This window comes from Symphalangus syndactylus, chromosome 21 (genome assembly GCF_028878055.3).
Source record: "Symphalangus syndactylus isolate Jambi chromosome 21, NHGRI_mSymSyn1-v2.1_pri, whole genome shotgun sequence".
NCBI classification, from domain to species: Eukaryota; Metazoa; Chordata; class Mammalia; order Primates; family Hylobatidae; genus Symphalangus; species Symphalangus syndactylus.
This window is the reverse complement of record NC_072443.2, coordinates 52,970,685-52,984,636: the sequence shown is the minus strand read 5'-3', so window position 1 is coordinate 52,984,636 and position 13,952 is coordinate 52,970,685. Positions and strand designations below refer to the sequence as shown.

The 13,952-nt window shown below is 49.9% G+C and overlaps 1 protein-coding gene across 17 annotated transcripts in view; it reads right to left on the bottom strand.

Annotated features, from left to right (window-relative positions):
* Positions 1–13,952, bottom strand: part of IFT122 (intraflagellar transport 122) — an 81,085-nt gene that overhangs the window by 25,979 nt on the left and 41,154 nt on the right. For 13 of the 17 annotated variants that reach the window (XM_055259125.2, XM_055259124.2, XM_055259119.2 and 10 more), the window contains 5 exons: positions 13,734–13,871; positions 11,953–12,117; positions 9,978–10,175; positions 5,243–5,383; positions 1,443–1,496 (listed from right to left, as the gene is read on the bottom strand). In XM_055259125.2, coding sequence (XP_055115100.2) covers positions 1,443–1,496; positions 5,243–5,383; positions 9,978–10,175; positions 11,953–12,117; positions 13,734–13,871 — 696 coding nt within the window. The remainder of the gene's footprint in view (positions 1–1,442; positions 1,497–5,242; positions 5,384–9,977; positions 10,176–11,952; positions 12,118–13,733; positions 13,872–13,952) is intronic. The other 4 variants (XM_055259127.2, XM_055259121.2, XM_055259126.2 and 1 more) reach the window with 1 other exon arrangement.

Below are 13,952 nucleotides of genomic sequence, written 5' to 3'. Positions count from 1 at the left end.
GACGCCCCTTACAACACGCGGGTAGGGAGGGTACATGGCCGAGAGAGCATGAGCTTAGGAAACAGACTGGGCTTGAATTCCACCAAGTTTTTGGCTACGGACCCATGGGGACGTGGCATCATCTCGCTGAGCCTTAATTTCCTCCTGCATGGGATAGGGAGAGCAACAGTACCTGCCTCATTCCATTAATGTGAAGATCTAGAACAGCACTCACATAAATCACACATGTGGCACAGAGCAGCTTATATTATGAGGCTTAGCAGGCTGTGAGCTCCTGTCAGCCTCTCTCCTCCTCAGCTCTGTGCCCACTGAGCTCGGCACAAGGGCTGGCCCATGACAGGTGTTTATTATGAGGAAATGAATGAGAGGATCAAGACATTTGCTGATTTCCTCACTGTTTCCAACTGGGAATTCAAATGTATCTCACATTCCCATACCTTCACAATAAATATGTTCAGGAGAAAAAATGTGTACGCCTTTTAACAGACAGCCAGACAGCACTGAGATACACAGAAATTAAGAATAGTGTCAAAGGGCCGGGCATGGTAGCTCAAGTCTGTAATGCTAGCACTTTGGGAGGCTAAGGTGGGCTAATAGCTTGAGCCCACGAATTTGAAACCAGCCTGGGCAACATGGGAAAACCTTGCTCTACAAAATATACAAGAAATTAATTAGGCGGAATGGCACATGCATGTGGTCCCAGCTACTTGGGAGGCTAAGTGGGAGGGTCATTTGAGCCTGGGAGATCTATGCTGCAGTAAGCCGTGATCGTGCCACTGCGCTCGAGCCTGGGGAACAGAGTGAGACCTTGTTTCAGAGAAAAAAAAAAAGCATACTGTCGACCACCACCCAGCAAATGGCATACCTACAACCAGCTTCCTTAGCACACTGCAGGCCTATTGGGTTTGGATGACAAGGTCAATATTCTCAGCGGGAAACAGTAGGGCTGGGGGTTGCTCCAGAACTCTGGGGCGCTCAGTTCAGACCATGGGCCTTGCTCCCCAGGTCCATTTCTGGGGAATGGAGCTCAGCTCACGTGCATTTGGGAAACTCCTCCAACACTATCAGATTACTGGAGTCTGAGAGGATGGTGACTAGCTATCTGCCACCAGGAGGATGCAAACCAGTTCCTGAGAACCTACTGAATCCTCACAGCAGCCTGTGAGGTAGGTCCAATCCCTTTTCACAGACTAGAAACCCAACCCTGGAGAGATCCGGAACCCATGTGCCTCACCCAGCTATCACGCAACAGCTCACACTACCAGCTGCTGTCTCCCCCAGTGTGGCCACTCTGCACCCAGAGCAAGGCTGTGGCCCAGACGCCCAGACGCCAGTGAGCTCTGCTCCCATGTCCTCAGGGCTCTTGCCTGTTAGAAGGGCTGCCCCTAAAACAGGAACCCCAAATATGCCTTCTTGAGAAGGAAAAATGCTTCATCTTTTACCTCAATGCTGCTGATGAGCTCTAAATATCGGAGGTCTTGTACTCTGATGAAGGCCTGTGGGGAAAAAATAAACAATAAAATAAGCTGTCTTCTTGGCTTCAAAAGTGAGTGATTGGCTGGGGGTGGGAAGTCAAGCTCTATCTAGACAGTGAGCCAGTAAGGAGAGGAAGGGAGCAAGCACGAGTTAATCACCGTGCGTGCAGGAGGTTATACCACCCAGCGAGGCGTGGCTTTATCCATGGGATTGGACCATGTAAAGAACAGCAAAGACGTCCCAGTTGCATCAATCATTTTGAGATCAGGTAAAACAAAACTGTGATGCCACAGTCTGTGGCAGTGCCTCCTTGGGAGACTCTCGACCCAAAGAAGAACAAGCCGGTCTGACCCTCTGGGGTGTCAGGCAGCATCACAGCAGGACAGGATGAGATGCATGGACTGATGAGAGACTGCCTGCACATCTTGGCAACATGGGTAGAATGCAGCAGACAGCTATGCCTACCCAGTGGTGCCACAGACACAGGGGACCCAGAGCCCCTGGCACCACAGAGGGAGCAGAGGAGGGGAAAGCTGAGAGGGCATAAAGACAGATTCTGGAAGAAGGTGGAGGGGTAGGGAATGAATCCCGCCAAGTCCATGGAAGGCAAATGCTTATGTAAATCCTAAAATTGCAGCCCTTGCCTTGAACTCACAGTAAAGCCAGAGAGTTTAACTTACAGACCTCTAGAAGTATCTGAGGAACAAGCAGACTGGTGTTAGCTAAGCTAGTTTTGCTGCTTTCAGATTCTGCCCAGGGTTTGGAGGAGCACGAGCCACCAGGTCAGGCTGCTTTCAGGTGACTTTGTTGTCACCATTTATTGCCCCATTCAAAATGGGCTGACCTGTGCCTAGAGGAGGCAGTAGCTCCGGAGCCCTTTGAACCGAACACGCAGAGCAATCCTGACCACTTTGCAGCCTCCGCTCAGCAGCATGGCATCCTCCCTCCTGAAAAGACCTCAGGAGATGAGCGAGTCCCCGGCCTCTGGCTGCCTTGCAGGTGACCACAATGCAACTTCATCTTTTCATCCCACAGGACCAGGCTTCCTGTCAAGAGACTGAGGACCCAGGGAGAAACATGTCTCGGCCCCTTATCCCCCTCCACAATTCAGAGGTCCACATTCTAACAGGGAAAGCTGGTCAATTAAACAGATCATGACACCTCCCAGAGCTAAGAGCTCTCCAACTACGAACCAGATGCCTGGAGAACATGGATGAATGGTCTGAGCATGAGCAGGGGCGGGAGGCAGCGTTAAGTGAGGCATCAGAGTCAGAACCTGGCAAACAAGTGTTTGTGAAGAGGAATTCATAGAAAAGGGCAATGTGGGCATCACATGGGCCAAGGAACATAGGGCTAAGACTACCTGTGTCCCAAGCTGTAGGTCTTACACAACACCCTCTAGATCTGGGTTTCCTTAAAGCGCCTTGAGAGGGCAACCCCGCAAAGCCCAGCACAGTGGCCAAGAGGGAAAGGAGCATTCGAGGTCCCAGTTCTCCCTCTGAGCCTACTTCTGTGCTTCTGGGCTCCAACTATCTTCTTCGTGGAAAGGGGCCTGCTACTGACACCCTCTCAAGGGTCTTTCTAGCTGTAGCTCAGCTGTGCTAGAGTCTAGGATTTGCCCATTAATAAATCTGTTTCCGAGTTCCTTCAACCTGACACATTTTGCAGCGTCAGGGCGCCTGGTCAGAGTCACAAGGCCCCTGAATGAGCTCAGCAGAGGGAAGCCTGGGAACAGGGAGGCACCTGCAGCTCTGCTCAGGGTCTGGCGGGAGCTCAGCAGCTCTTCTCTGCCATCTAGTGGGGATGGCAGTCCATCTCTAAGAACCACCCTATCCAAACTGGTGAGCCTGAGTGCCTGGCACAGAGGAAAGAGGCGGGGGACTCGGGATTTAGATGAAATAGTAACTTCTAGCCTATCTTCAATATCATGTGGCTTTTTCAAAACAGCATGTTGTACACAATAGATATATACCATATACACTTACTTTTCAACTATAGTAAATCTGGCTGGGTGTGGTGGCTTATACCTGTAATCCCAGCACTTTGGGAGGCTGAGGCAAGAAGACTGCTTGAGCCCAGGAGTTCAAGACCCGCCTGGGCAACATAGTGAGTCCCCGTCTCAATATTTAAACAAATATATATATATTTATATATTCATAAATATCAGTAAAGACTCATATAAAACCTTGTGGCTTTTTACAATCCTTTCTGTTCTAGGGATTTGTCATCTTCCTCCCTGCTGGCATTTCTGGGTGGGGCAGGAGAGGGAAGCTCCCTCCATGGAGATGCCTCCTCCCTCCTCTGAATTTTTTTTTTTTTTTTTTTTTTGAGATGGAGTCTTGCTCTATGGCCCAGGCTGGAGTGCCGTGGCACCATCTCGGCTCACTTCACGCTCTGCCTCCCAGGGTCACGCCATTCTCCTGCCTCAGCCTCCAGAGTAGCTGGAACTACAGGCGCCCGCCACTATGACCGGCTAATTTTTTGTATCTTTAGTAGAGATGGGGTTTCACCGTGTTAGCCAGGATGGTCTTGATCTCCTGACCTCGTGATCCGCACGCCTTGGCCTGTCAAAGTGCTGGGATTACAGGCGTGAGCCACTGCGCCCAGCCCCTCCTCTGAATTCTTATAGCCTCCTCCATCTCCACTTTCCTACACTGAGGACATCTAAAAATATAATCTAGATCATTGTTACACAACGATCACTTCCCTTGTTTAGTAATGGCTAGCATCTGCACAACCATCCCTGATTTAAATTCCCCTTTACAACATCTCAGTTAAGCCTCATGACTGCAGCGGGCGTTCTCACTACCCCCATTTCAGAACTGGGAGGACTGGGGCTCCAAGAAAAGTGGCTGGCCTGAGATTCCAGAGCCCCTTATGTGACACAGCTCATTCTCAGCCAGGCTTCTTAGTCCTGATCTGGTCCAGTCTCCTCTCTTCATGCCTACAAGTCTTGATCTAACCCAAGGCGGGCATCACATCCCTCTTTGCCACTCCTTCAGTATCAGCCCAGGAATATGGACAAAATGAGCAGCTCATTAATTGACTGTGGGGAGATAAAGAGGGAAAGGGTAGGGGAGAGAAGGTTGAAAGCCATTCCTTCCTCCATCTCAGGTTCTAGATGGAAACACAGCTCGGGAACATACTTGGGCTTTTCCTTATGTGCAGAAAGGGGTCAGATGTTTTCAGCCATCTCTCTAGCTTTCATAGACTAGGCCAGGAAAGGACACAACCAATCAAGTCCATGAATCCCACCATGAAGCTACGTGGGAAGTGCCCACATTGCTGTCAGAATCAGAGACCTTGACCATCTCTCCCACCTTAGTTGGCAGATGCTAAGAAAAGCACCATCGTGCACAGCATCATGGCCAGTGACTACACCGATAATAAAAGCCGCCATTTACGGAGTGCCTGTGATGTGCCAGGCTACTAGCCAGGTGCTTCCCATACATAACAGCTAATAAGAGTGACAGCCAGAATCTGAGATGCTGCTCCTGGGTCAGACTTTACAGGCATCTTCCCACTTGATCCTCACAGCTTTGTGAGGATGGGGCCTGTCATCACCCTACGTCTATGGAGAAGCAATCTTAGAAAGGGTGTCACCTACCCAGGCCCACAGTGAGGAAGTGGCTGAGATACAAGCCCAGATCAGCATAACCAGAGGCTGCTGCAGTCTACGGCCTCTCCGTGCCACCTGGTTCCCCATCTGCCTTCTTAAGGGACCCCACAAGGACCAAACTCCAGCTCCTGCTGGCTAGATGCTTACCTTCTTTGCTGTTTCAAAATCTAAACCTTCTGGCGCTTCCATGGCCAGTTCACGCCAATCAGTGTCTGTGACACCCAAGCAAGCAATCTGGTAGGCTTCCTTGAACAGTTTCCTATCCAGGTACTGGTACATGGGAGCAGACTGCAGGATTTCATCATGGGAAAAAAAGAAGACTGTTTTCAGAGCTATGGAAAGAACCAGATGCATACAGAGCCTGCCTCCAGATGCGTGGGACGATTACCCTTGCCTGGGGAGCAGCCCTGCAGCCGTCAATCAGCACCCTGCCCAGCCTGCCCAGCCCACCCTGTGTGCTCCATCCTGCACCTCTCTCACAGCTGGGCCACTGTGCTCCACAGCACAGACTCTCTGCCCATCCTCCCCTCCTTCCCACCTGCAGGACTGCCTTGCCATAGGATGTCATCCTCGCCTGGAATGCCTTTGCCCCTCCCCACTCTCCCTCTGGAAAATACCTATTTGGCTTTCAAGGCCCTGTTGAAATGTCACCTCTTCTGGAGAGTCCTTCCGAGCCCCTCAAGCCCCCACCCCAGGGGAAGGAGTCTCAGCTTCCTCTACCCTTTGTCCAGATCTCAGGTTGTGATGCAGTTACAGGCCTGTTCCCACAGCAACACCGTGCACAGCCCATGGGCAGTGGTGGGTTGTACCGGCCTCCCTCAGCAGACCCCCAGTCTATGTTTGCTGACAGAATGAATGAGTTTCTGGGAGGAAGGGGTCTGGGATGTCCTCTTCTTCCAGGGACTGAGTCCAAGAAAGGTAAATGATTTGCTCCAAGTTACCCTGGAAGCCTCTGGAAACAGGTCTCCTGCTCCCTGCCCTGGGGACAGATGCCCTCCTACAAGATGGGGTTGCCTTGCTGTGAGTGCCCATGAATAGTTCCTAACAACTTCTCTTTCTTAGGTTTATAAAAGGCTTTTGGCTGTCCCCATAGTCTTGTGCAGTAGGTATTATTTCTCCCTGGCTACAGCCCAGGAAACCGAGACTCAGAGAGGACAAATGACCTGTCCCAGCAAATAGCTGACAATAGCCAGAGGTGACTGGACTCCAGGTTCTGTGCCCTTTTCTGCCACATGTATGCACATGTGTATATGTGCATATGTGTGTGCAGGCCTGAGAATGAGTCTTGAGTTTGGCCAGGACATCTTTAACAAGGAAAGGCCTTGCCCTTATTTTAGGCCAGCCAGTGTGCTTCAGGGGCCTGCATCTCTCCTGGCTTCCTGGGCAGGGAAGAGAAATCAGCCAGGACCTCTGTGCTAAAAGTTCCCAAATGTGGAGCTTGAAGTATTGTCTTCTCCACTTGGGGCTTTTGTCTGTCTTTGAAATTTACGGTCCCATTTTTTAGCTTTAGAATTGACGGAATTTTTATTTTATTTTATTTTGGTCTGTCTACTCTCAGAGCAAAACGTGGCTGCTTCCAAGTGCTTATCTTTTCCACCATGCCATCTCTCCTCATTGGCACATTAAATGCTCCCTTTAGGGGGGCAGCAGGCATAGGCTAGGGAGCAGGTGACCTAGAACCCAGGCCAGGCTCAGCCACATCCTAGGTTGGTGACTTTTTGAGTAAATCCATTAACTTCTGTTTAGATGTCCTGCCCAGCTCAGGCTACCATGGGCAAAGGAGAGATGTGCTCCAAAAATGATGAAGCACTGGGCAAAATGCAGGCATGATCATTACCTTCACTGTATTTTCTCAGCACCAGCTCCTCACCATCTCCCAGGCTCTCCAGTCTTGTTCCCACCCCCACCTTTCCCTTTGTTTGAAAAGCTTCCCTGCTCCACTCTTCCTTTCCAGACCTCTCAGGGCTCAGATCAAGTTTCACCATCTCCTGGAAGCTTTCTCAAACTCCTGAAAGCTTTTCTTAAAGCACACAATGAGCTTTCCTTTCTGAAGTCCGTCAGCAAGTAGAGCCTGTTGCAATTTAGTTGTGTTTTGTGGTTTTTGCTATTTTATGAGTCAGTAATAAGGAGAAATAATAATAGAAATTTGGCTTGACAAAACCTGAAAGATGGGTATAATTAACCCCATTTCACAAAAAAGAAATGAGGCCCCAAAGAGTGAAATGAGTTGCTCTAGTTACAGCTGCTTGAGATGGCAGAGTCAGGACTGAAAGCCAGTGCTCCTTCCCCGAACCACACCAACTGCTTGCCATGCTGACTGCCCCATGAGTGGGACAGGCACTCAGACAGGCATATCACAGCTGAGCATATGATGGATAGCTAACACTTGGACTTACTTGGGAGGCACAATTTGAGTGGAGTTTTAAAAATAGACCCACTGAACAAATACTCTCTGAGCTATACTTTATCTTGCTGTTGGATTCCAAACATGAAGTCACCACTGCCTTGAGAAGCCCTCCTAGGGCTCGTTGTCCTACTTGGCAGCCCTGACAAACCAGTTCTTGCACAAGACAATGTAAATTTCGAAAGGCAACCAAAAATTCCAAGACTGGGTCTGATGCTTTCTCCCTCCTCTCTGGGCCAAAACCACAGGATGGCCAGAGGCAGAGGCGACAGATGAACAGCCTTTGTCTTGAGAATGTGTTTCCTAACCCTTGGCAGTCCTGACCTGCTGCGTCAGCAGGACGGCCTTGGTGCAGTCAGCAAGACTTTGCTGCTGAATCTTAAAGTCCTGGCAGAGGAAGCCCCAGGCTGCCCCTCTGGCTCCTCTTGGCCGGCCACAGTCAGGGAGCAGCAAACTGCATTTATTTTTGAGGTCAGGATGGCAATCTTGGGAGAAAACCTTTTAATAAGCAGAGCTAGTTTGGGGCAATTGAGGGAGATGAGTTCCTGGTGGATGTGGTGCGTGGGTTTGTAACGGGGCAGAAAAGGATGATGAGGACACAGTCCAGGAGAAGCTGTTTGTGCCCCTTGTCCTGCTGCCACTTCCACCCACCTCATTCCCTTCTTCCTCTTGCTTTCTGGTCTTTTTCCTCAGATCTGAATTCCACTAACATTTCTGAATTCCACTAACATTTCGTGAATAGCTGTTCTGTGTCAGGCATGGATGATGGGCATTTCCCCAGTAAATCTTGCAGTCATGAGTTTCGAGGGTATCATCAGCTTAGAAGAAGTGGGCTCTAGCCTGAAGCTGAGTTGTGTGGGGAAAACAGACTGACAGAGCCTAGCGGAAGGGAAATCTGGAAATTTCCCTAAAAGTCTTTCAAAGGTACACATGCTTTGACCCAGCAATTTCACTTCTAGGTATTTATGCCAAGGCGCCAAGTTGGGACAGGTGCAAGGACCTAGCTAGAAAGATGCCTGCTATTTACAATAATACAAAAAAGCTGTAAGCAGCAAACATGTCCAGTAGGACTGGTAAAGAAAGCTGTGGAACATCCACAAGACACAATAAAATGCAGCTATAAATACAAGGCAGGTGGGGCCTAGGCAGGAGGGAGGGGTGCTGGCTATAAAAAGCACAACACCAGGCACCTTGTGGTGGTGGCAGTGTTCAGTGCCATGACTGTGGTGGGAGATTACACATGCCAACATGGGTGGGAAGATCACTCTAGAGCTTTGCACACTGTTACCGTTGAGGGAAACTGGGCAAAGGGTCTAAGGGATCTCTGTATTATTTCCTACAATTTATGTGAGTCTACAATTACCCTAAATTTTGCCATGCAGGATAAGAACATTTACCATATACTGACACAGAACCATGCTTTAGGAGATTGCTGAGTGAAAAGGCCAGATGACTAGTTTACAGCCAGCACTTCATAGACAGTGATGGGGCTGCCATAACCAAATGTGAGGTGAAATGAGAAGATAGCCATAAAGGAAGGGATGAGAAGTCTTGTTTACAGGCCAGGCTCAGGGAATACAGTAAATCTGAGGTTCCATCTATAGGTAGCAATACATATACACATAAAAGTCATGAAAAGTATTTGCAGTGTGATTCCACTTTTGTTTAAAAATGTTCTTATAAAATCACATGCTCCTAACTGTATATTATGCATATATTATACATACACATAGAAAAGCTCTAAGCAGATGTATTTCAATATGTTTAAGAGTGATTCTGTCCTGAGGATGGGATGCTGAAGGCTAAAGTTTCTCGCTATGCACGTCTCTGTTTTATGGCAATTCTACAGTGAGCACCATCTGCCTGGGGTGCAGAAGGCAGAGGGGAGACCATCCTGCATTCGGGAGGTCAATCTCAGATGCCTGTCTGTGGTTCTGCCCTCCCCCATTCTGTGGCTTCACCCTTCAGTGCCCCATTTCTGTTCTGGCCACCTCCTAGTTCAGGGGGCTTGTGCAGAGTCCCATGCTCCCTTATTGGCTCACAGACCTCAGCCCACACCCCCCACCCATTCATTCTCTCTCTCCCCTCTCTCTCACACACACATCACCACCATCACACACGTGCTCACACACACACCCTGCCGGACTCCCGGCTTTGCTGCTCACTCCATTCGGCCCCACGCTGGGCTCTCCGCAAAACACACACTGCTGACAACACTGCATATCCCTCCCATCCCTACAGAAAGGGGACCAGGAAGAAACTGAGGTTCAGGGAGGTTGAGCTGTTTGCCCCCACTCACACAGGTTGCAAGGAGTGGAGACAGGGCTGCAGGTTCCAGGCCCAGACTGCCTCCCACGACATCACAGCTGCCATTCTTCTCTCTTTGCTACTCTCTCCCCAAAGCACCAGCAAAGGGCCCAGCTTCCCTGGTCTTATTGGCCTTGCCAGCACTAAGAGTGGACAGGCGCTCCCAGTTACCTGTGGCACCTCCACAGCAGAAATGGAGAAGACGTGGAGGCAGAAGATCTTGGAGCCATTGTAGCCAACCACAAAGCCCTGCAGCTTCTGCCGGTGCACAGGGAAGGTGCTGGCTTTGATGTTGAGGTAGCCTCCTCCAGAGAAGCAGAGCATGTCCTCACACTGGGTGTTCCAGGCCACGCTGTTGGCGTTTGGTTCCTGGGGAGCAGGGACAGTGGGGATCCTGTGAGAACCACCCTGGGCTTGGGCAGCGCTCACATATTTCAGCCCAATACCCTCTTAAAGACTGAATCCCACTAAATTGCTTACAGCGGGATGGAGGGAAAAGGAGGAAAGGGGACCACAAAGAAATGAACAGAGGCAAGCCCCTCCATGCACCTGCGTGTTGGAATTTTTGAGTAAGCAAGCATTACTTTTGAAAAAAAAATTATTCTCCTGAAATATGCTCATACCTTTCTGACTAGGATATTTTATAATGACTAAATCTTTTATAATGAGCATGGATTGTTTTTTATAATGAGAAAAAATCAATATAGTTGTTTTATATGTAGAGGGAGGGGCAGTGGAGAAGAGGAAAAGCCAGCAGGCAATGTTATAGCTGGGAATGCTGATGTCTCCTGGCAGGGCTGAGAATCACCTCCCCTAGCCTGCTACAGAGCCAGCAGTGGGGATGGGGCAGCTCTGACGCCCTTCCACACTTGTATGATTCTACGCTCAGACACAAACGCTCAGACACAAGATTCACATTTGGGGCCAGCTACGCCCCCTATAGGTGGGAGGTCAGGCTGGGGAGAAGGGAGGTAACATTTCAGGGCCCATTTTGTGCCCAACACTGAGCTAGGCACTGTAGTATCTCGTGTATTCCTGTAGCAATTCTGTGAGGGGCAATTAACTAATTTCATTTTAGAGAAAAGTAATCAAGGCTCAGAGAGGCTCACTAACTTAAGATCACACAGTAAGGCATGCAGGCAGGACCCAAGCCCAGGTCAGCTTGAAGGCTGTGCCTTCTCTTTCCCCGAAACCATTCTACTCTCTCAGGGACATGAGTGAGTTGAGACTGACAGGGAGTCACCTCTGGGCTAGAGGTGGCCAGGTAACCCCTTCTAACTGACTGAGGCTGCTCCCCACTCCAGACCCCTCCCCCTATCGGTTCTGCTGCTGAGAACAAGGAGGAGCCTGGTAAAGGGACTGAATCTGCCCATAACATCAGGAAACCCTGCAGTGGCTGAGGAAACCAGTCAGGAGGGGCTCCAGCTTTGGGGGGAACTTCATTCTGGAAAATCAGTCCTGACCACCTACAAAGACCGAAAGAGAGAAAAAATGGCGCGAGCCCAGCAAAAAGCCAGCCAGGCCCTGGGCACAGAGCTGCTGGGCTGTCTTCTCTGGTGACACACTTCCTCAGGTCACAGGGCTGGATGACTCCACTAAACAACGCCTACGCCTCCAAGCACTTCACATTCTGCTAGCTCTTCTAGCATTCTTGTGAATTAAGTAGAAGGCCAGGCTTGCCCATCCCCTTGCCCCTTTCAGATGACAAAACATCCTGTTTCCTTCCCACACTGTAGGTACGCATAGACACAGGCAGGCCTGCAGCAGGTGAGACGCAGACTTCTGCAAAGGAAGTGCATCCATCGCTCCATTCACTGAGTGCCAACGTCATGCCCCTCTCAGAGTCATTGCCCCATTTCTTGTTCAGGGTAAACGCTTAAGAAAGGCTCTGCTGGCTCAGAGCCTTTGGTTTCCATTGGCAAGGAAACCAAAGTTAAAGAGGCCAGTCCAGGCCCTGTGGCTTGTGCCTGTGTGGGAGGAGCAGGTTGTGGCCCAGGGCCTCTGGGACTCTGCGCCTGTGCTTGGCCCCTGCCCCTCCCAGAGACCTGCCTGGGCCAGAGCAGGAGAGCCTCCTGCAGGGACTAGGAAGCTAGAGGAGGGTCTCTAATCAAAGGACGATGTCCCTGGGCCCTCTCGGGGACTTCACCTGAAAAAGCAGCTCCTTGGTGTCAATGTCATACACCAGGCAAGTGTCATTTTCATCTACCACAGCCAGCTTCTTACGGGAGGCACTCATATCCAAGCAGCGCACAGCTGTGGCCTGCTTCAGCAGGATGATAGCAAAGAGATTGTCCACAAAGATCTTCAGGATCTGGCAAAATTTCAGCGAAAACAGTGTCAGTCACCATGGCAACAAGATCCTGGCCCACTGCCAGGCCCTTGGAATCCCATGTGCTCTGCAAGAACAATTCCCACCACTTTCACCAGAAGTTCTGTGCAGGGAAAAGGACTCATCAAAAGAAAGAGGGGAGTGGGGCGTTGGCTTATCCTTAGGAGGCCAGAAGCAAGGTTCATCAGAGGCTGCAGAAGTAATGACAGACCCGAGACAGGCCGACCTCACTTCAGTGTCTGTTCAGACTGGGGATTTGTTGATGACATTACCCAAACTGCAGCATTAGGAGATGCCACCTAGCAGAGATCTGAGTCACGAACTAACACAGGAAAAGGCTACTATGAACACTGATGAGACATGTGGTAGAAAATTATAATAATGATGATAGTGATGATGATAGCTATCATTTACTGATATCCCTGGTTTAAAAAAAATTTTTTTAGAGATAGGGTCTTGCTATGTTGCCCAGGCTGACCACAGTGGCTATTCACAGGTATAATCATATCACACTGCAGCCTCAAACTCCTGGGCTCAAGAAATCCTCCTGCCTCAGCCTCCTGAGTAGCTGGGACAACAGGTACCCTCCACCATGCCTGTTTTAATACCCCTTGTGTTTTTTTTGTTTTGTTTTGTTTTTAACATTGGCTTTAACTCCCAACCTGGATGATATCTGTTTTTGACAGCCCTATGAAATATGTGGTATTATCCTCATGTAAAACCAGCCTCACAGAGGTAAAGTGATCTGCCCAGGATGACAAAGCCAGTGAGTAGCTAAGTAAGAACATGACCTCAGGCCCACCTGACCCCATAGTCCATGCTCCCATTGGAAATGAGAGCTGCCTGAGAAAGAAGCAGCCCTTCCTCCCCCTGGCATTGCTACTTGACTTCACCCACTGCTCTCATGCCCCGTGACTTCCATCCCCAGCAAAGACCTGACAAGCCTCAGCCATAAGCCATCTGCTGCACAGCTTGGCTGTCAGGCTAATGCAGCTACACTGTCACTTTCAAAGTTCCATGTAGCAACCCACTTAGAACTTCTTTTTCTTATGCTGAGCAAAGAACACACGTGTACACACACACACACACACAGAAATCTGTGTAACTTTGTGTAACATGGATATCCCACATCTAACTGGCCAAAGGGCCCATTTTTCTTATGACACCTATCAGTATTCTGAGGACCCAGCATTCTTCAGGACACATGCTGGAACGCACTGCCTTAATCCACTCACTGCCCTAATCAGGAGCTGACCTAGGTAACGATCTCTGCCTCCCTCTAGAAATCCACAGAAGCAGCATCTCTAACAAATCTCCCACCTTCTGGAGACTTTAAGCCACTAATCCAGTCTACATGTAGCCAAAGGTTATAGCTCAACTCTGCCAAAACGTGGGCCTGCTAGGAGTGTGAGGGCCACAGCACCTTTGGCCTAAGGCTGTCCTCAAAAAACTGAACTCAGGGCTGCCCCACAATTCACCCATGGAGGAGAGAAGCCCTTTTCCTGCCCTGAGAACCCAGCTCAGAGTCATTGCTAGATGGGTCACCCACGTGTGCATGTAGATTATCAGCCTGACAGGAGACGTGAGGGAGCACTCACCTGTCCATTCTTCAGCCCCACTAACAGGCCTTCCCTTCCAGGAGGGCCGCCGATCACCTTGATGTAACGAATGAGAGACTCCATCTGCCACTCCCGTTCCTTCACTCCGCTGAAGGACAGGCACTGCAGCCGTTTCTCCTAGGAAGCAAACCCAGCTCTGCATGGAAATTCAACAGACTAAGTGCTCCCAGACCTCCCCAAGGAGGTCTTCCTGCCCCT